The sequence below is a fragment of the Lactuca virosa genome, chromosome 2 (genome assembly GCF_052849685.1).
Source record: "Lactuca virosa cultivar CGN04683 chromosome 2, Lactuca_virosa_CGN04683_v6, whole genome shotgun sequence".
Classification (NCBI taxonomy): Eukaryota; Viridiplantae; Streptophyta; class Magnoliopsida; order Asterales; family Asteraceae; genus Lactuca; species Lactuca virosa.
This window is the reverse complement of record NC_136427.1, coordinates 231,190,193-231,213,422: the sequence shown is the minus strand read 5'-3', so window position 1 is coordinate 231,213,422 and position 23,230 is coordinate 231,190,193. Positions and strand designations below refer to the sequence as shown.

At 36.7% G+C, this 23,230-nt stretch overlaps 1 protein-coding gene across 1 annotated transcript; it reads right to left on the bottom strand.

The window, feature by feature from the left end:
* Positions 1-7,827: 7,827 nt before the first annotated feature.
* LOC145160394 (ubiquitin-conjugating enzyme E2 22-like) lies at positions 7,828-10,377 on the bottom strand. The gene is made up of 7 exons (XM_079079560.1): positions 10,181-10,377; positions 9,250-9,342; positions 9,018-9,162; positions 8,845-8,922; positions 8,649-8,761; positions 8,464-8,567; positions 7,828-8,380 (listed from the first exon to the last, which is right to left on the bottom strand). Exons 2-7 carry the CDS (start codon positions 9,250-9,252, stop codon positions 8,005-8,007), a joined length of 819 nt encoding a protein of 272 aa, XP_078935686.1. The 5' UTR covers positions 9,253-9,342; positions 10,181-10,377; the 3' UTR covers positions 7,828-8,004.
* Between the last annotated feature and the right edge of the window lie 12,853 nt (positions 10,378-23,230).

Below are 23,230 nucleotides of genomic sequence, written 5' to 3'. Positions count from 1 at the left end.
CCGATTCATGAAAATGATGGTGAGGAAACACTTCCACCAAGTAGATTTTAAGTAAGATATCAATTGTGATCTTTGCATTCTCAAAGTCGTTAGTGGAGCTTGCGTGGTTAACCGGCACACTAACATGGACTTATGAGAAATGGAAAAAGTGTAAACAATCGAGACTATGATTACGACATCCTTTTTCATAGTTCTAAAATTGTTTAGACACACCTGTGAGCTATCTAAGATAAGGTGTATGTTTTTGATAAAGTCTTATCAAAGCAATCTTGTATCAGAAATCTGAACTTTGGTAAGAAAGTCAATAAAATATTGATTTCTAGAAGTCCAGTTGATTTCTGAGTACATGTCAAAGCTAGTGGGAGCATAAGTGTTATGCTAATAATTTTCATGTTAGTGGGAGCATGATAATTATGATAAGTATTGCAAGTTAGCAATATTAATTATAGAAAACAAAAGTTTCAATTCGTGAAGTTGCAGGGGTTGAAAAGTTGTTTTGCTATAATTAAGGGAGAGGAAATTGAACTTCATTTCAACTCACAAAGCTTAGATTGAGGTTTTAATCATCTTTAGTCAAGGATATATATGGATTTTGTGTTGGAATGGCTCAACATAAGGAAATTCTATATATGATTCCATTATTTGCGTTCTAAAATTCGATATCCCTTTTCATAATTTGAATTATGAGAACTTGGCAAATAGAAATATTGTAGCAAAAGGACTGGTCTAGTATCATGTCTTTATGTGAGACATCATGAATCGTGTCCCATATGCTTCGAATATAGGATCGATTGCATGTGCTATAATATTCATCCTTTCTAAATTTTCCAATTGCTCAGGGCATTAAAAGGGGAAAAGTCTAGAATTGGATGTGACTAATTTGATTAAGCAATCGTCGAGGACAATCTAAGGTTTACCAAAGATTGGTTGCTCAGGCACAATTGGAAGTATAGTGTCAATTTTGGAAGGACCATATTGACATATTCTGAAAAGAGGAAACTCTTGTTCAGAAGTGATAGTCAAAATGGGAATATGGAAATGTTTCCACAGGTGGAAATTATTCAATTTGTGTAAGATTAGAAAAACTTAATGCAAGAAGGATATTTCCATGGAGTTGATCTCCATTGGAATACTCTGTAATGTCTGTTGACAAGTCTTTGTGACTTTGTGCATAATCATTACAAGAGGATCAATGCATATAAGTTTATAATCTAACAGATTTTGGTAAATGGCAGGATTTGGAATTCTTGCATTTGCGGTAAGGAATTGAGATTGTGAAATGAGATTCATTGGAATTATGTTCAATCGATCTATTTCACAGAGTAAAGATCATAGATAAACTTAGTGTGCATACTTGATGTATGGCATGACTAGTGTTTAGAAAAACATAGTGTACATGCTTGGAGCATGGGACAACTATTGTTTTAATTCAAGTATAACGTTGATAGTTGAAACAGTATACAATGAATAATGGGTAATCAATATGGTGATAAATAAAAGGTGTTTTATTTATATTCATAAGTTCTGAGACCATATTGGATTCGATTATTCTTGTGTTTCACTTTGCATGTTTTGACTTCCAAAATAACTAGGTCGTTCTTCCTGAATGACTAAGTTATTCAAACCATCCACAGTTGGTCATATGTTGGAAGTAGATATGAATCAAGACTGTCATGAGTTGGCTTGTAGATGTCTAAGATGCTGGACATATCAAAGAGGTGCTACAACACTCATGAGTGCTCATAAGTTCTGAGTATTGGATTCAACCCACACTCATTTGAATCACTTCATGGATTTTATCACGAGTGATCATGAGACGATAATATCTTATATTCTTCAAACCTAGAGATATGAGTTGTTACTATGAGTTGGTTGTACATTGATTGCACGAAAACGCATTGGTAACTCGATGTTATAAAACGTGCTTTTGTGTATGATTCAACAAGTAGTAGAACAAGCCATATGAGTCGAAGTTTATCCATTCCTTTTACCTTCGGGATAAAAGCGATATCTGTGGGCCCCTCGATGATTTAATGATGACAAATGTAAGTGCTCGGCCGGGCCTGGACTGATTTGATTTGTTCAATTAGTCAGTCGTCATAAATCGGAAATCGGGAAACAACAAATGGACAGAGAGAATGATTTATAATCCATGTCTCAGTCCATATGATATCTAGAATGGAGGAATATATGATCCCTTATCTAATGGACAAGTCATTGACGAGATCAGAGTTCAGTTACTACGTCAGAGTTCAACAGCGGCTTAAAGAGCTACGATTGCCAGTCGGTTCTTGAAGTCATACTCAATAATAGTTTTAGACTTATCCAAGTGGGAGACTGTTGGATTAGTGTCTAAGTCCATAACTATATTTGGTATGTACTTGACCCGACCCGGCATGGTCCATTTAGGTTGCATGGCATCGGAACATTTGGATTGACCGTTTTATGAGAAGAGGACATTTGTGACATATTAATATATTATAAGTTCTAATATATTAATATGAAATCATGTTATTTAATTAGTATTGATCAAGAATTAATTTGGACATAATTTAGTGATAAAAAAGAGACTAATTAAATATATGGGGATTGATTGTGTAAATCATTCATTCTTATATATGTGGGCTTATGATCCATGATTCCTTATGTTGGGTTTAACCCATGTGGTGACCCATGGATACTCCATGGAGGTTAAAACCCATTGAGCATAAGGAATGGGTAAAGTCATGAGTTACATGGTGTAACCCTAATGTGCACACTATATAAGGACCCCTTTAGCTCAAGAAATTGGCACTAGTGATACATATATGAGGGCTAGCCGATTTGAGCATGAGTGTCTTCTTTTCATGGTTATTCCAAGTGTTGATGATGTTGTGTGAACCATTTGAGGTGTCACACTTGGGGCACTAGGCTCTTAAGCATCAAGGAATCAAGCTACATAAAAAGGTATGTCTTCTAACTTTTTTTATTACCCAAGTATCAAAGATTGTATGCTAGATAGGGTAATACCTTGGAATATTCATATTTGCATGTATAATAGAGAAAACATAGATCCAAGGTATTTAGGGTTGCATGTACACTTAGGAGTGTTAGAATGCTCAAAACCCTTCATGAAGGACCTCGGAGAGGCTGCCTATATTTTGGGAATAAGGATAGTGAGAAACAGAAGTAAGAGACTAATAGGACTTAGTCAGAATACTTACTTGGACAAGGTACTAAAACATTTTAGTATGGAGAATTCAAAGAAGGGAGAGTTACCGATCCAAAGTAATGCCAAATTGAGTAAGACTCAAAGCCCGAGTACCGAAGTCGAGATAGCAGAAATGAGCCGAGTACCATACGCTTCTGCAGTTGGCTCGATTATGTATGTTATGACTTGTACTCGCCCTGATGTGGCCTTCGCTTTGAGCATGGTCAGCAGATATCAGGGGAACCCTGGCAAAGCACATTCGACCGCAGTCAAGAATATTCTTAAGTACCTTCGGAGGACCAAGGAATGGTTTCTAGTCCTCGGTGGGAGTGATGACTTAAGGGTGCGGGGGTATAGTGACGCCAGTTTTCAGACCGACAGGGACAACTACCGTTAGCAGTCGGGCTGGGTCTTCACCCTAAATGGAGGAGCAGTGACTTGGAAGAGTTCCAAGCAGGAGACCGTAGTTGATTCAACGTGCGAATCAGAGTATATAGCGGCGAGCGAAGCGTCAAAGGAGGTGATATGGTTGAAGAACTTCATTGGAGACCTTGGAGTTGTGCCAGCCATAAAGGAGCCCACGGAAATTTTCTGTGATAATGAAGGAGCGGTTGCCTTGACCAAGGAACCGAGGGATCATGGCAGATCTCGACATATCGACAGAAAATATCACTTTATTCGACATCGGGTGGAGGAAGGACTTCTCGTAGTGAAGAGGGTATCGTCAGAGGATAACCCAGCATATCCCCTTATGAAGGGACTGAGTAGGGTTAAGCACTTGCAGCACGCTAGGAGCATCGGGCTGAAGGACAATATTAGTTTAGATTAGATAGTTTAGAAACGTGTAATAGATAAATGTAATTGACATTTGATGATTAAATAAAAGGGTATTATTTATATGTAAAGTCACTGTCTTATGTTAATTATTTACCTATTGTTTCATTTTGCATGTTTTGAATTCCTGAATAATAAGATTATTCGAATGTTCCACAGTTGCTCATACTTTGGGAGTAGGTATGAAAGAAGATTGTCATGAATTGGTGTGTAGATTGTCTAAAGTGTATTAGACATAGCAAAGGTTTGCTGCAACGTTCATGCGTGCTTATGAGTTTGATTTGAGCATTGGATTAGACCCGCGCTTGCTGGAATCACTTCATGGAATTTATCACGAGTGATCGCAAGACGATAATATCATATGGTCTTAAAACCTAGATGTATGGTTTATGGTTTACTAGTTGGTTGTGCATTGATAATGCGTAAACGCATCAGTAACTTGATGTTATAAAACGCATTGTTGTGTATGATTTGATTAGTGGATAGTAAATGCATATAAGTCGAAGTTTATCTGTTCCTTTTATCCTAAGAGGGTAAAAGCGATATCAGGGCCCCTCGATGATCTTGTTTTTACTTATGTGTCGGGCCCGGTCAGGACTGAATGGATGTGTTCAATTAAGTTCTATGTCAGACGAATCAGAGATCGAGAAACAAATTGCTGGACAATAAGTATGACTATGTTCCATGTATTTGTCCGTAAGATATCTAGAACGGAGGACTATACGATCCCTTATCGAGAGGACAGGTTACTGATAAGATCAGAGTTCGACAGCGTCTTTGAGAGCTACGATTGCTAATCGGATTGTGCTTGCATTTATAGTTACTAGACTTATCCAAGTGGGAGACTGTTGGATTAGTGTCTATGCCCGTAACTATATTTGGTAAGTACTTGACCCGGTTGTGCATGGTCCTTTTGGGTTGCCTTCACCAGAAGCAACTTGACAGGGTGATTTATGAATAGAGAGGTTAATATGGTTTATTAATATATTATATGAATAATATATTAATAGAGAAATCATATAATTAAATTAATATTGGACAATAATTAATTAAGAAATTAATTATGTGGCTAAAAGGCATTAATTTAATATCAGGGACTTAAACTGTCAAATGTGTGATAGTTGAGTATTGGGCTGAGGAGCCTCTTGGATTAGGCATGGACGAAATTAGGATGTGTCCATCCATAATTTCTGCCATAAGGCCCTATTCCAGAAGCTTCCTTGGATAGCTTAAGGCCTAAGTTGTCCATTAGGGTTTAGGCTGAAACCCTAGCAGCACCAGTATATATAGGACCCTAAGGCTTCTAATTTTCGGCCACTTGAAACCCTACAGAGTTCCATAGCCGAAATTATGCCTCCCCTCTCTCCAATATCATCATCTTGCTTCCTTGGTGTTTGTAAGCCATTAGAGGAGTGACACTTGTGACTCTAAGCTCCAAGACAAGAAGATTCAAGCTTTGAAGAAGAGGTAATCATCTAGATCTGATTTTCTTATGTCAATTTCGAATCATGAATGCTAGATCTAAGGTTAGAAAGTCTTGGATGAAAAGCATGTACAATAGAGAAGCCTAGATCCGAGCTTTAGGGTTTGCATGAGCACATATGATGTTATTTTGTGTAAAACCCATCAGTTAGGTCAATGTTATGAACCATCATTGTTGGGTTTTATATCAATTATAGCCTTATACTTTCATTTTTTTATTCATACAACGAAATTATGTTGTTTTTCCTTCTGTTTAATTCCGAAAAAAAAACTTAAATGAAAATGAAAAATTACAGATAATTCAACTAAAAAGACAACTTATGTGACGAGAAAGGTCGTCCGACTAATAAAACAAAAAATGTTGTCTTCAAAGAGGTCCTTCAACGATTATAGATATTCATGCATTTCATTATATTTTTTAGACATTTCAATATAACCAAAAAAGCGAACTCTCTTTATGTTACTTTATATTTATTTATTTATTTATTGTGTCGGCTTTTTATAACTTTATATGTATTTTTTATACGTTCTCCCGCGTTTTACACGGGTCATAATCTAGTGGAAAGACTATATCGCAAACTGTAGATCAGACACATGTCATTGACCGACGGTACATGTCGTGTATGAATCTAACACAACACCCTGGTACCCTTCTATCTTCCAAAATCTTGCAAAACGTCGCCCTTGGGACAATGTCATAAAATGCAAGTATAAAAAGGACCTAATTTATATAGTGACCAAAACTAACAAAAAGCGCCACCTAAACGTACTAAATCTCTCGTAGAAAAGAGTTACATGTTTCCATGACAAATTGAAAATGATTTATTGTGAAATGAAATTAAAAAAAGATAAAAAAAGAAAAGACAAACTCAAAAAAAGTCTGATTGACAAAGATTGCTCGGTGCTTGATAGAGTTGGAGGGGTGACATGAGTGAGTTCTAGGTGGTCCTGGAGTTGGTCTAGACAGTTGTAAAATGGAAAAGAATCTGATCAATTTTCTGTTTTATTTAGCATGCTGAACAATTTCAGTTTGCTACTGAGCTTGACAGATGGTAGTGGGTTGGGGATGTTGGAAAGTCGTTTTTAGTGAAAGCTGTTAGAAATCTCATTGCTGATTCAGGAGTGAGCAAAGATGAGGAGTTTAGCTGGATTAACTGGATCCCTCTTAAGATAAATTGCTTTGTGTGGAGGCTTGTCAAAAACAAAATTCCAACTTATAACAACTTATTAAAAAGGGGTGTTATTTTGAATTCGAGTTTATGCCCATTTTGTAGGTTGTTTGAAGAGGACATGGAGCACATTTTCTTCTCCTGTGGAGTTGCTGGGAAATTGTGGACCTGGTTGCTAGAGTGGTCGTCTATACTTCCATTAAAGCCTACTTCTTGTTCGGTTTTGTTTAATATGGTGAATACAAGTACTGATGGAGTTATGAGGAAGAAGTTGAGGTTATCTCTTATCTATACAACCTTATGGATCATTTGGAAAATTAGAAATTTCATTGTTTTTAAGAATGAGCGGCGAGCAATCATGCTTATGGCGGATGATATTACTATCTTCACGTTTAACTGGATCAATAGTAGATCAAATTGTTGCATAATTGTTTGGTCCGATTGGTGTATGTCTCGTGTTATGAACTCATTTTTGTAATTGTCTGAGCTCCTCACTTTGGTTTTTTCTTATTAATGTTATTGCTTGCTTCAGTTGCTTGCAGCTATATATATATATATATATATATATATATATATATATATATATATATATATATATATATATATATATATATATAATGGTTAAAAGGCCTGAAACCAATATAAGGCTCGACCCAAACATACCAAATCTTCTACGTAAGGTTCACTAAAATTGTATGTGCATTCTACTAACAAAAATACATCACATGTCGAGATAGAAAAGTTCATAGGCTTGGGGATTTGTACTGAATATTTATTTTTTGTAACTGAAACTTTATTAGAATTTTGATTTTAAAACCAAAGTTGAAAAATGATACCGACAAGCAGATAAAGGAACTAATTTATATAATGACCAAAATCGGCAAAAGGGCACTATCTAAGCATTTGCATGTTTCCACTGCCCGTATTAAAACTATTATAGTGAAAATGAAATAACTAGAATGGCCAAAACCTACAAAAGGCTCAACCCAAACATAGCAAATCTTTCAGAAAAAGGAGTTATATTGTAACACCAGTTTTTTTACAAGACTTATAATTAGAATACAAAGTATTTTTATTTGGTTTGAGGAGCTTAAGGACCTTAGGAAAGGTTTTAAAGGGGATTGGGAGGGTTTCCCTAATGACCAAAACCGATAAAAAGGAACTGGATTTTTATATATCGACACCATATGATATGGAAACAACATATCTAGAGCTGATATGATATCCCCCCTCATCCATCAAAATCAAGTCCCTAGAAACCAGAAAAGCACATTGCATTCACCAAATTCGATTAATCATACATGAAAAACCAAGAGACAAACAAAAACATTACAATCTTTTCAAACTTTTCTTTCTAGCATCAATCTTCTTCTTGTCCCCTTGAGCTTTCGCCAACCCGCCGCCTTCCTTCTTATGTGTATGTGCCACCGCCGCTGGTAGTCCAGATCCGCTACTTACTCCCATCTCAACTATTGAGTTCAGGGCGGTGGTTGGTGGTTCCTGACCACTTGCCCCTTTCATGGTGTTCAATGAAGGAGCCAAGGGCGTAGGAGGCGGCACTACAGCTCCAGAGACAGCGGTTTTCGGGTCAACGCTACAAACTGAGGTGTTTGTCTGGTCAACATTTAGAGCAGCAGTTGATTCCGATATTGCCCCTGTCTTAAACTTTGGTTTTGGCTTCAGAGCATGAATTCCAGTATATAACCTGTCATGTATTTTTAGTATTGAATCAAGATCTCTTGAATTTTAACTATTTAACTCATCATCAATAATAATATAAAATCGAACCTTGCATGCCTAGCATATTCTTCATAGTTCTCAAGCAGCATTTTGCCAGCCTGTTCATTTAATGCAGATTCTGGAAATGGCTCAATCAGCAAGCATCTGACTACCTGCAACACATGAATGGATTTAGATTTTTAATCGACTCCAAATTAGGAAGTAAAAAAGAAAACAATAATCTAGAAACTTACAATTAGGACATGACGTAACCCTAGACTAGGGTTCCAATCTTTTTTCAGTGTGTTGACACATATCTCACCATTATTTGCAATGTTCGGATGGAAGATCTTGGTCAAAAAATAACCTAACAAATGGGAACACAAACAAGTTTTTAAACATTCCCATACAACTAACAAACTACATGAACAAATCTAAAGACAAACAAACCTTTAGGAGGTGAGTGGGGGAAGTCACGATTGAGAATCAGTTTCATTCGGAAAACACCATTTTCGTATGGAGTGCCAGCTGTATATCCGGTATTCAGTTAGAACAAAGGAATATGTCTCTTATGTACATACATACATAATATACATATGTATAGAAAGGTAACATCTATCTACCTGGGCCTTCAATATCAGCATAGATTGTTGAAAAATCATCATCGTTCACTCCTACTTTGATTCCTTCTGGTGGGATTTCATCTAGATTCTTCAATTCTCTAGCAAGTTGTTTGATTACATTTGGAGGAAGATTCTCGTTGGTAGCCTACAATAATTACACATTTAAGATTACAAAGAGGGACAAATGGATTGTTGAATCAAAAAAGGGTGTGTGTGTTTGTGTGTTGCGTACCATGAATCAAAAAAAGGCTTAAATTGGTGACGAGAAGCTACAAGTCAGTTGTAGTAGCACCCAAATGACAAGAGTAGATTGTTGATGAGTAACCTGTTAAGAAGCTTAGCAATTAGAGGGGCGAACTAAATCATTTTGTGTATATTCATGAACAAAGAAATATGTTCCTAAGCTGATGAGGGGATCTAATGCTGCAAATTTATGAGAATGATGGGAAACTGGACTGATCATCTTTCTAATAAGGGTATAAGAACCAAGTGATGATCTTCATCAAGACCTATGCTTAGATATAAACTCATGTCAACATGATAAAGAAGGATTTTGATTGTTTCTATAGCAACTCCTATTGCCTTCCTAATGTACAGAAAATTGTGCATATGAAAGTTTTGCATAATTAAACATGCATACCAACACAAAGAAAGCTTAAAACAAAAACGCGCAGCAGTAACTAAAGTGCCGATCAAAATAAACATTAACGAAAGAAAAGTAAGATCGAACCCTAAAATTCATGGCAATTACACAAAAACAAGGTATTTGCAACAAATTTTTTCAATTTTTTCCTGAGATGAAAAGCCCCGATTCTCCAGAGCAAAGATTTATCCAACGCTAACAACTGACCTAGTCTAATCTTATATGAACCAAAATTGAAGAACTTTCTACTAAAAGGAAAAGGGGCCTGCTTTTTTCACACGAAAAAACACGCACACAAAAATTGAAACCCTAATTCAACCATCAAACACCAACCACATATTCGCAACTGCATACACGAAGACAAAACAAAGAATTCACCAAATAAACAACGATTAAATCGAAATTGAACCAACAGTACCGAACAACGATACAAACCCACTTCAGAAAACACATTAAATTGGAAATTGATCAACTAATTGGCGTGATAATTGCATAAACTAATAGGAACGACGAATATCACCTCAAATCAAGAGCCTTCGTTCAAACCGGGGAACCAGAAGCAGTCGTATCTTTCTTTGAAACATACGTTCAGTAAAACTTCAAGGAATTCAAAGATATGAGAAATATTGATGAGGATCGGTGGATCGCTCTCTTTCAAATGATTGATGAGGTTTAAAACGGAGAGCGACAGAAGAGAGAGAAGAAGAGCGTTGAGAGTTCTTGGCAAACGCATAGATATATACCCCACATCATACCAAGAGTTTACCGTTGAGGGTTCTGATGAAATTTCAGATAGGTACTTCACGTTATGGTAATCACTGAAAATGCCCCTTAAAAGGGGTACTTTTTGTAAATTAGATAAAGTTTTGGGTTGAAGATGAACTTATATCTATTCCTCCGTCGGTACAAAGCCAAAAGAGAAATTAAAAATAAAACTAGAAAAGTGTCAGTGTCAATAACAGCTTGTTTTTAATTGGTTTTATTATATTTTCAATTATTGAATTTTGATAAAATAAAAGACCGCATTAATGATTTAATGGGATCCACTCCCTCATTTTCAAATTCTCAATTATTTTATAATTAACGGATTTTTATACAATATTTATAGGATCAAAAGATATAGTTATTATTTGATTTATATTAAAAAAAGTTATATGAATCTTATTATATAGTTAAACTAGACTTTCAAAAATCATAAATAATATTAGACAAAACTATAAAAATATCTGGTAGTTTGCAATTTTTTTTTTGGATTTTGGTCAAAATCTTTACCTATATGAATAAATGGTCTTTTGGAATATGTTTATTTATAGATTTAGTTTTTAAATATGTTTATTTATAGATTTAGTCTCAGTCAAAACTGAAAAGTCTATTTTACTCTTTAATTTATTTTCCCATTATTTCAAAAAATTTACCATTTTTATTTGATAAATAAACAAATTAGATCCCCTAACCTACCCCTACCCCTTTGTTCTACCACTGGTGTGCGTATGAAAAACTCAAATAAACACAAACACACATATATTTATGTAAAACATAGATTTTGAAGATCAATTTCACTAGAAGCAAAATGAACACAATAATAAACTAATGAGCTGATTGATCTCCATCAAATAAAGATTTATACTGCTTCTGTTCCCAGACTAAAAAAACAAACTAAATTAAATGTGTCCAGGCCAATTCATTTGCAAATATAATGCCTTTTGACATTGTGTGACTATCATACATGGTTAATGACATTGGTTTACAGAATAGATCATCAAGATTCTCTTTTAATGTAACTCTATTGATTATGAAATCTTCACATTCGACTAACTATCAAATGTGATTGTGTTTACTGAGTATATGTCATGTGAGCTTGTGTAACTTGGGATCCTCACTCAAGATAAATTCACTCTTATAGTCACAAGAAACTTCAAAAGGACCATCAATGATTGAATTCAACATTGAGGTCACTGATGAATCTCTTTTAGTCACATAGTTATTCTTTGTAGTATAACTGGTTACAATATACTCTAAGTTTGTTGTTAAATCCAATATAGTGTTTTACATGTACTCTAAGTTCAAAAAAATTTCTTCCTTGTGGATCCATGTTTGATTTATGATAAGGTTTCATGTGAGTTAAGTTACCAGTGATACTAGTGGTTATAAGTCTTTTGGATGTTTTGGCAAATGGTTGTGCACCTGAGCTGTTGTGTGAGCTTGAGTGTCATGCGAGAGTTTGTATTGACCATGGTTATGCTTGTGGGAACATTTGGTTAGTCACGACTTATCTGGAAGTCAAGTGTGTATTTGAGAACTTTTAAGCGATTTTCGAATTTAGGATGGGTTGGAATCCTTGATCGAAATGTTTTGAGTGTTGTTATTCACAGTTTGGTGGTGTTCCTGAGTGAGTCGTTCTGCCATCAGTACCTCCATATTGCGCTGAGTAGAATTTGACAATGGGCTTGAGTCAGTGATTGGAAAACTTCCTCCTTAGGGTAAGAATGGCGAGTGGATGATCGTCATCCATTATGTATGTCTCTAGAGTTTGGAATGTTGGGCTCCTGATTTTGTGTAGTACATTGATGGAGATGGTTAGTAGATACAATTTTGGAAGTTCCCGTTTAAGTGGCTTCGCTATGAGTTGGGTCTTAGCGTTTAGAGAGAGAGAGAGAGAGGGAGAGAGGTAGTTATTGCAATGGAGTGTTTTAAGTGACTGGTTTGATTGGTGGCATCAGTTGGGTTTCAGATGGTCTCTCGAGTTCGATATGGATGTGTTGATTATATGAAATGTTTGGAGGTAGCATATGGATTATGTTAGCATAGTTAAAATTCTTACCGAGTCAGATTTTGAGGACGAAAACCAGTTTAAGTGGGGGAGAATTATAAAACCTATTTTTCGGATGTTTCTATTATTGGGATAGTGGGTCGTAAATGGATCGAGTAAAGGTCTTGGGCTTCAAGGATGTTGGGTTAATCGGTGCGTTCACGGATCATCCGGGTCATGGGTCGAAGTTGTGGATCAGTTCATGGGTTTACAATAGTTTAGCATATTTTAACTCACTTGTTTATTCTTGTATGTTAAAAGTTTTATTAGAGTCTACTAGGTCAAAAGTCATGGGCTTATTCTTCCTGGATTTTAGGAAGTTCACGTACAAATAGGTTATGTACCTTTTCTTTAGGATCAAGTTTGTTTGTTTCTTATTTAAATGTTAATTGTGAGATCAATGAAAAGTGTTCAGGTAGTAAATACAAATCTACATTACGTGAGTTTGTGGGGCCTGAACCAACACTTGGTATCAGAGCGAAGGTTGAAGAGGGCCGGTTTGAGAGTCAACTTTCGAAGGAGGGAGTAGCCTTTGGCTGCAGGGTTGCGGGAGCAACGGAAGCAGCCGGTTGACAACTGGTTTTGGATTGCTCAGAAACAAGGTCTGTTTGGTAGTGATTTTTCTTGCGGGGAGCAGCAAACTGAAGGTTTGATCTCACAAGAAGGTTCGAGACAGCAGGGGCTGTTTCGGGAATCATTTACAGCAGAAGACAGAAAAATTATAGTGTTTTGGGTTGATTGTTGTCGTGGGGAGACGGGGAGCATCCTTCGAGACGAAGGGGAGTATGGTATTCAAATGCATATCCGGCGGTAGGTTGTAGGTAGGTCACCGGAAAATGGAGAGATTAACCAGTTTGCAAAGGAAAAAGGACGGAAAGAATTCAACACAGGTGGCGTTGAATCAGTTCTTTTGGCGCAGGAAAGAAAACGGTAGAAGTGGGTGGCTTTGTTTTCTTGAACGGTAGAATAATGCTCTCGTTTAACAGAAGTGTTATGCACGAACGGTTTCTGTGTGGTGACAAGCAACAGTCGGGTATGAAGGACTTTGGACGTGACCGAGGTGAAGGTCGGGTGTCCGGGAAAAGTCGGGATTGTATGGAGGACTTTGGATGTGACCAAGGTGGAGGTCGGGTGTCCGTAAAAAGTCGTGAATCGAGATGGTTCGAAAGGAAGGTGATTAAACGTTGCTGTGAGTGAAAGGTGTGAACAACCGATTAAGTGGGTGATTGTTGGGTTAATCGGTGTGTTCACGGATTATCCGGGTCATGGGTCGAAGTTGTGGATCAGTTCATGGGTTTACAATAGTTTAGCATATTGTAACTCACTTGTTTATTCTTGTATTTTAGAAGTTTTATTAGAGTCTACCAGGTCAAAAGTCATGGGCTTATTCTTCCTGGCTTTTAGGAAGTTCACGTACAAATAGGTTAGGTGCCTTTTCTTTAGGATCAAGTTTGTTTGTTTCTTATTTAAATGTTAATTGTGAGATCAATGAAAAGTGTTCAGGTAGTAAATACAAATCTACATTACGTGAGTTTGTGGGGCCTGAACCAACAAAGGAAACATATTTTAGACCCTATCGGATGTTGTTAATGTTGGGTTAAGTGATTAAATTCATCGAATTATGCTTTGAAGCAAAAAGGGTAAAATGGGAAAAGTTATATATTGGGCTTCTTGCATGGATTATAGTTTTAGTTCGACATGTATTAATGTAACGCCCACAACTTCGGGCTAGACATTTAAGATATAATAGATAATAATTATAATATAAATCTTCGATTAGGATTATCATTAGTCGTGAGCGTTGCAGACTACGCATTATAAAGCCATTTCAATGATTTATCAATAAGCGACGAAATGATAATCTTGGTAGAAAATTATTTAGGACAAATAATTTTGACGGAAAATGTAGGAGTTACGATATGAATCCCGTACATATAAAGCATACTCAAATCCAACTTCATATGCAGAAGTTATAGACTTCTGAAGTTTCACGATCAGTCAGCGTATCGTAAATAGTGAATTGGAGATAGGTTGCTTATTAGCCTAAGTAACCTAAACGAAAGTCATAGCAGTCATTAAACCGAGAACATGCATATAGAGAATGTCCAAATCTGACTTCGTAAGAGGAGTTATGATTTTTCTAAGTTTCAGCGTAACAATGTGCAACACTGATATCGACTTTTAGATCGGTTGATTGTTAGCCGAAACAATCTAAGTGAGAATTAAAGATCTCATTAATAGAAACCCAGCAATATAAAGACAATCGAGAACAGACGTCGAAAGAGAGTTTTGAAATTTTAACGGACTTTAACATTCTAAGTCTGTTAAAAATATAACTTTAAAAATAAAATCAAAGTTAGCTGACGGAGTCTAAATGAAAGTTGTAGATCTCGTCGATAGCTACGCATGGATATAAACCCGTCAAAAACAGAGCTCGTATGAGAAAGTTATGAATTTTATAAGAAAACAGAAAATTTCGTGCGCGACCGCGCGCACAGACAACATGTGCGGCGCGCACTGACACACCACCCTGAATGTGACATGTGGCACCATGCAGAAAGCGACACGCCACCTTCTTCCGACCAGATGCGCGACGTGCACCTGATCTATGCATGGTGTCACATGTAAAACTGCCTTCAGCTCACTTCCTTCCTCACATCTTATAATGAACACCCTAGAATTCTTTCTCTTTTAGTTTAAGATTTCTTTAGTTTTAAGTTCTCAACCCCTTCAACGAAGCCATGCGGTGTCAGATAGCCGGTTGATATAAGCTCCCAGGTGAGAAGTTATGCCTGCGTAACTCCCGGTCTTCGCTAGATTAGTCTGTAAGTTAAGCTACACTTATTATATTTAAGTGTAACTTTTAATTATATTCATAGTCGTAATTATGAACATATAACTAAGATTTATCAGTGATTCCAAGTCATTATATTGATTGATCAACTTACGGGAGTGATGTCCAAGCTAGATTTAGTGAGGTGTTTAAAGTGGGATCTCCAAACAATATACTATGTATACCAAACAGACCCTACCTCCGATATGATCCTACATGGTTATTCCTTACTTGATAGATCTTGATGTTAACATTGGGATTATTGAGGAATCTAGACTATAATTATTATAGTCTACAGTATTGTGAAATTAGACTAAGGCTTAGTGCTTTATTTGTCTAGATCTCTTTGGAAGTGTGAAGCGAAGCGCTGCCGAAATCGTCAGTCACCCATTTCATCAAGTGAGTGCATAGTCCCTTTCATGAACATGATTTTAATGTAAGTATTAAATATCTGTTAAAAAGTTTATCTATGAAATATATGATCATTGCTTGGAATATGTGGTGGCAATATATATGAGAATGTTGTACAGAGAGAAACTTCTAGATCTATACATGGTATTGATATTCACCTAATATTGTTATGTTATGAATTATATGAAATTGATGGCGGTTTGCAATAAAACAATAAACACATTGTTTCTAGAAGTCGACATCATGGTTGGTTCTTTATTTGGTTGATAACAAATACATTATTTGTATTTCATTTCCTTATCCCTAAGTCTGGAGGGAGTGGCCCTCTCCAGCTTCTCGCCTTCATAGATCCGATCAAACGATAACATCATAAAGCATATAAGATATATTATAGCATAAATCATTTAGCACATAAAAGCAATTTAGGCATATCCCCTAAATAAGCTAGTGCGCGTGTCTATTCAGGCATACATCCTAAATATAACAGACACTCATCTCACAATCATCGCATAACATTCTAAGTTTAAGTCTAGAAATTTCCTACAAATTCCTAGTTCGCTTAAACTAATGCTCTGATACCAACTGTGACATCCCCAAATTCACGGTCATTTTAAAAATTTTATTTATGCTTATTTAAAAATCAGAGTATCCTTTTTGAAAAGTAGTATTGCGGAATTTGTTCCCAGAAAACATGATAAATATATTATCAAAGCATTTCCGAAGAAATGTATTTTATTTATATCAAAATATTGGGATGTCATCGTCAATACAGAAACATAAGCATAAACAGACTTACATTCATGTATGCTAATGATTTACATCTCCTTTAACCTCTCAGTGTAATGTATCTTCGTATCGACACATGTGATACAAATAAACTGAGTGGGTCAGGTTGGGAAACCTGGTGAGTACATAGGGATTTCAATCCCACAATGTTATATCATATATATATATATATATATATATATATATATATTAGAACTCACAACATATACAATTTCACCTCATATAAACAATTTTTACCCCACCCCGTTGATCCTCACAATGACACGATCCATACTCTCGGATCTAAAATTAACAGCTTTACCTAATCCATACTCCCGAATCAGGTATGTCTAATCCATGATCTCGGATCAATGATAAATGATTATGCCCACTCCATACTCTCGAACTAGGGACGAATGACTATGTCTAATCCATGCTCTCGGATTAATGACAAATGACTATGCCCTCTCCATACTCTCGGACTAAAGACGAATGACTATGTCTAATCCATGCTCTCGGATCAATGACAAATCTTAAAGTTCTACCCTCCGTGTATATCTCACTCGTACTCATAAGAATATACTACCCAATATTTCTCTTAATAATTAAGGTTTACTCTGTATCCTAAATCATCATATATTACTAGATATGCTTTTAACATGTATTTCAGGCAATATCAAATTTTTCACACATAAACATATATTTAATACTCTAATTAATACTTGTATTAAAATCATGTTCATGAAATGGACTATGCACTCACACATAAATTCTTTAACATATATTTAACTCTTTAACAGATATTTAATACTTTAAGTAATACTTACTTGTATTAAAATCATGTTCATTAAAGAGACTATGCACTCACTTGTTAAAGTGATGACTCAGAATTCCGGCAACGCTTCGCTTCTAACAATCGTCTTTTCCTTTGATGAAACCTAGTATTATTATCACTAGATTTTAGTCTAATATTTATTGCGACTAATTATTAGTCTAGATTTATCATTAAATCAAAGTCTACTTTCATGATCTATCAAGTAAGGAACAACCAGGTAGGATCATATCGGAGGTAGGGTCCATTTGGTATACGAAGTATACTGTTTGGAAAGCCCACTTTAAACACCTCACCAAATCACGGCCTAGACATCATCCACGTAAGTAGATCAATCAATATAATGACTTGGAATCACTAATAAATATTGATTATAGGTTTATAATAACGATAATGAACTTAAACATAAGTTATACTTAAAGTATGGTAAGCATAACTCACTTACAAGGGGGTTTAACGAAGAACCGGGCTCTGTGCGGGCAAAACTTCTGAGCCGAAAGCTCTTTTTCTCGGAGCCTTCTGGCGCTCCGGGACTCACTACTAACTCCTAAGAAGGACTAGAGAAAAGCCTTGAGGCTTTGGGGGCTTTTGGAGAGAAGGGTTAGAAATGTGTGAAGAAATGGGGTGATTTGCGCCTCTATATATAGGCTGGGAACTGACCTACACGGCGTGTTCTGAGCCCCAACATGTCGTGTTGAGGTTCCAAGTGTCACCATGTGGTGGCAAGGCGTGGGGAGGAAGCATTGGCTCAGATCGTGCCACGTGTCACTCGCTGGTCACTCCAAAAACTAATTATCTTCTAAAATCCGTAACTTTCGCATATGAGTTCCGTTTTTGAAGTTCTTTATATCCACGCGCAGGTATCGATGAGATCTACAACTTTCGTTTATACTCCGTCTGCCAATTTTTACTTTATTTTTAAAGTTATATTTTTACAGTCTTAGACAGTTAAAGTCCGTTAAAAATTCATAACTTTGTCATTCGACGTCCGTTTTAAACTTTCTTTATATCGTTGAGATCCAATTAATGAGATCTTCAATTCTCATTTAGGTTGTGTCGGCTAAAAATCGATCGATCTAAAATTTGATTTCCGGGTTGCATACTGTTTTGCAAAATCTTAGAAAAGTCATAACTTCCTCTAACGAAGTCAGATTTGGACGTTCTTTTTATGTACGACCCCGGTTTAACATATACTACGAATTTCGATTAGATTGATAAGGCTAAAAAGTAGTTTATCAAAAATTCACTTTTTACGATACGCGGCGTTGTGCCGATTTTGTCGTAAAACTTCTACGGGTCATAACTTCTTCGTTATAAGTCGGATTTCATCGTTCTTTATATGTACGGAATCCTTGTGACATATACTATACTTTGGTTAAGAATATTTATTCTAAATAACCTTCTATCAAAAAGTCATTTTTAATGTTTATTGTCTCTAAATTGACCAGCCCGAATCTGCGGGCGTTACAGAGGCCATTTTGGGCTTTTTTATTTTGGGCCACTTTTGGACTTTAGGATTTTGGGCTCTTGTTGGACCGCCAGTCTTTTTGGAGTTAGGCCATTTTTAGGCCTTGGGCCTTTATAGATTTGGGACCATATTTGGCCTTGAGTTCCATTTAGATTTGGGTCATTATTGGGCTTTGAGTTTCATTGAGTTTGGGTCACGGTTTTGGGCCACTTAAGAGAAGGGTAAAATGGTCTTTTACCCTAGGAGACGAGAGTAGTGAATTAAAGTCTCAGTTATGGTTTATGAGCAAATTATTAATTAGGGTATTATTTGATCATATTTAGTGTTGGGATTTTCCGGATCAGCAGTCTGAGCATCTATTTGATTGTCAGCAGATTGAGGTGAGTCTCCTCGCAATGTTTGGCGGGTCGAAGGAATCAATGTCGGCCCATGGATTATTGTCACTTGTATGCTAGTTATATGTGTGACCTTTTCTTGTATTTTATGTATTGTATGTATGTCGGGTGAGGCTCGATGTCAGGCGGGGCCTGATGAGTGTATTGGGCGGGGCCCATTGCATGTTACTAACAGATCTGTATCGAGCGGGGCCCGATCGATGGCGGGCATGGCCCACTGTATGTGTGGTGTGGGGTATTTTTGGGAACTCGCTAAGCTTTGTGCTTACGGTTTTCAGTTTATGTTTTAGGTACTTCCGGTTCGAAGGGGAAGAGCTCGGGATGGTCGCATTGCACACACCATGATTTTCCGCTTTATCAACTCCGATGTACTTTTGAATGAATATTGACATTCTCTGATTTTCAATGGCTTGATATACATGTTTGGTTGATGGTTTATTTAATATAAAAACAAAAAAAATGGTTTTGAGTTTTGGGACGTTACAGAGTTATTGTGCAAACCAAAAAAAAAGCATGAGAACTTGCGAACTATCCATCAACAATTCAAAATTATGCATCAGCAGTCATATAGACTGCAGACACATATGAATAAGCAGTCATATGGACTGCGGACACATGCATCAGCAGTCATATTGACTGTTGACGCATATATGCATAAATGCATCAGTAGTGCATATATATGAACAATTTTCAAAAAAAAAAATCGTCAAATCTTTTTTTGAGCCTAAATATGGCTTAGACGTTGTATTTCGTTAATATTTGTGGTTTTGATTTTGAAAAGTGATGTTTGGATTAGTAGTTTCCAGTTCTCACACATTTTTTGGTTTTCAAAAGAACTTGCATATATATATATATATATATATATATATATATATATATATATATTCTAATTAATTTATAATGAACACCCTAGAAAAATTGTTAACTTAACACCTGATTTTACATGCACATGCTCTTAATGATAAAGAATAAGCAAAACATAGTCGTCAATGAATTATCAAAAGTAATTTCTAAAATCTTAAGTGTCGTTTGGTTTGATGGAATTCATTGGAATTAGAAGGAATTGGAATTTAATTCCATCACTTTCCTTTGTTTGGTTCAAGCTTTCAAAAGGAATTGGATTCCTAATTGAGTCAAATTTTCCTTCCAATGATGGAAAATAAATTTCATCCAAAAACTTAAGGAATTAAAATTCATTTCAAGTGAGAATGTTGAATGTTACCATATTACCCATTTTACTTTTAACACTACATATGTAACCCCTCTGTCGCCACCATTACCACTACCCACCACCCACCACCACCGTTACACACCACCACCACCAACTCCACCGCCACACACCACCACTACCACCTCCACCGCCACTCACCATCACCACCACCGGTACCTCTGCTACCACCACCCTCCACCTACTAGCACCGTCACTTCCACCACCATCGACCACTGTCACCGCTACCCACCACCGTTATCACCACCTCCACCACCGCACATCACCGTCGTCATCACCCGCTACACACTACCCTTACCACCACCGCCACAACCACCCACCACCACTAACGTCACCACACACTACCTTCCACCTCCACCATCACGACCATACCATCACTGCCACCATCACCTCCACCACCACCACCAACACCTTCGCCGCCGCCACCACCAACACCTTCGCCACCACCTTCATCACCACCACCGTTACTACCACCATTACCACCTCCACCACTACACCACCCACCACCTCCACCACTTCTCATGACCATTACCACCACAATTACTACCGTCACCACCGCCATCACCTCCGCCATCACCTCCGCCACTACTCACCATCACCTTTGTCGCCATCATCTCCACTATTGCCACCGTCAACATCACTGCCACCATTACCATCATTTACTAATTTTATAATTTATATAATATATTCTTACATATAAGTTATAAAACAAAGTAAAAATAAGCAAAAAATGGCAATTTTGTCATTTTATATTTTTTCAGTTCCTTTTTCTGCCAACCAAACATAATATGGAATTTGGTTCAAATTTCATTCCTGCTAACCAAACAGAATATGGAATTGGATTGCAATTCCTGATAGATTCCAATTCCTTAACAGATTTCAATTCCTTCAAAAACATTATTTAAACCAAACGCCCCCTTAGTTTCACATCCCCTAAATGAAAAACGTGTTGGTTAAGGAAAGAACATTGCCAATATTGTCCTTTTACGAGCTGCGACATTAAGATCGAGGTATTATTATTATTATTAACTTTATATGTTAAACATAAAATTTCTTTATAAAACAAAAAACACAAATTTTATTATAGGTTTCTGCATTTGAGAATAATCATGGACTAAGACCATATGCATGGTGGCCCCCACGAAAATAAGGCTCGTCGGTGTGGTCTCGGCGTAGACATCGGCTAGGTCGGCGAACATCGGGTCAAGCCCTCGGCATGCCGAGCTCGGCTCGGCAACTCGGCTAGAGCTTACCGAAGAGAGAGAAAGTGTGGGTTTAAAATTCTAGCCGTTTGCCCCTCTTTTATTACCCTTTTTTTTTGAATTTTTCAAAAAACTCCCATTTTTACCATACATAAACACAACTATTTCCCCTATTTTAAATCACTTCCCATCTTCATTTTTTCACTCAAACACATTATATTTGGTCAAAAAAAATGGCTTCCCTTCCAACCCAAACCCTCAAAAAATTACCAAAAAAAACACTCAAAACCTAAACATCTCACCTTGTTCTCCAAACTTTGTTCAAAATCAACGAGATTGGTCTATTTATTCTCCACCAAATTTACACTTTGGTGGAGTATACTACCCATTTCAAGGTCAAACACAATATCAAAATCAACCTCAATTCCAAAATCAACCACAATTTCAAAGGCAACTCCAATTTCAAAACCAACCACAAATGAATTTCTCATCCCAAATGGACAATGACTTCAATCCATTTGATGATATTCCCAACTCGCCAATGAATTTTGAAACCCAAACCCAATTTTCAAGTCAAGCGGAACCCGAAGTCGTCCCCAAAACGAAATCGGAGTCGGAAGAGAATCGCCCACAACCAAAAAAAAGTGGAAGGGCGGTTTCAAAGCAATGGACACCAGCCCAAAAAAAGACATTAGCTCGTGCTTGGGTGGATGTTTCCGAAGATCCGATGATCGGAAACAACCAAGATTGTCCAACTTTCTTCCGGAAAATCATGTGGCGTTTTCTCAACGAGATGAATCTTCATGATTACCAGAAAAAAGACGAAGTTTATTCGAAGTGGCGAAATGTCAACAAAGTGGTGACGGAGTTTAACGATGTGTTTTCGAGTGTGAAACGACAATGGCAAAGTGGTGCAAACGACGAAACCATTTTTTGCAAAAAAGCTCTTGAAATGTATCGGAATCAAAAAGGAACGCCATTCAAATTTCTACATGTTTGGAACATTCTAAAATTGTCAAAAAAAATGGCAAGACGTCGGCTCTTCCGAAACTTTTACGGGTGGTTCTTCAAAAAGAACAAAAACATTCGAAACGACACAGAGTCAATCGTTTGATGCACATGTCGGGATTGAACTTAATGAAGAGGAGTCTATTAAGGTTCCAAGAGCCACTCGTCCCATGGGAAGAGACCAATCCAAGCAAAAGGGGAAAGTGGCGGCAACTAGTTCCAGCAACATCGATCAACTAACAACAAAAATGGACAATTTGAAGTCTTACTTTGAGCGATACTTGGAACTTGCACAAGAGAAAAGAAAAAACTTGTGTGGTTCGCTTTTTTTTATTTTCATGGTTCCGTTATTTTACATTTCTAGGTTTGTAATTTGAATTTCTATGTTTTTTTTGTGTGTTGTAATTTTATTTGATGTTTAATGAAATTTAAGTTTTTAAAAAAATAATATGTTTGAAACATTTATTTTCTATATTAATTAAAAAAAAGTTGCATGACAAGTGTTGCAACCCGCGTCATGCAGATGACAAGTTTTGGCTAAAGTGTGGCAAATATGACGTGACGCCTACGTGGACTGTGACAAGTGTGGCACCACACATACTAACCTAATAGCGTGACT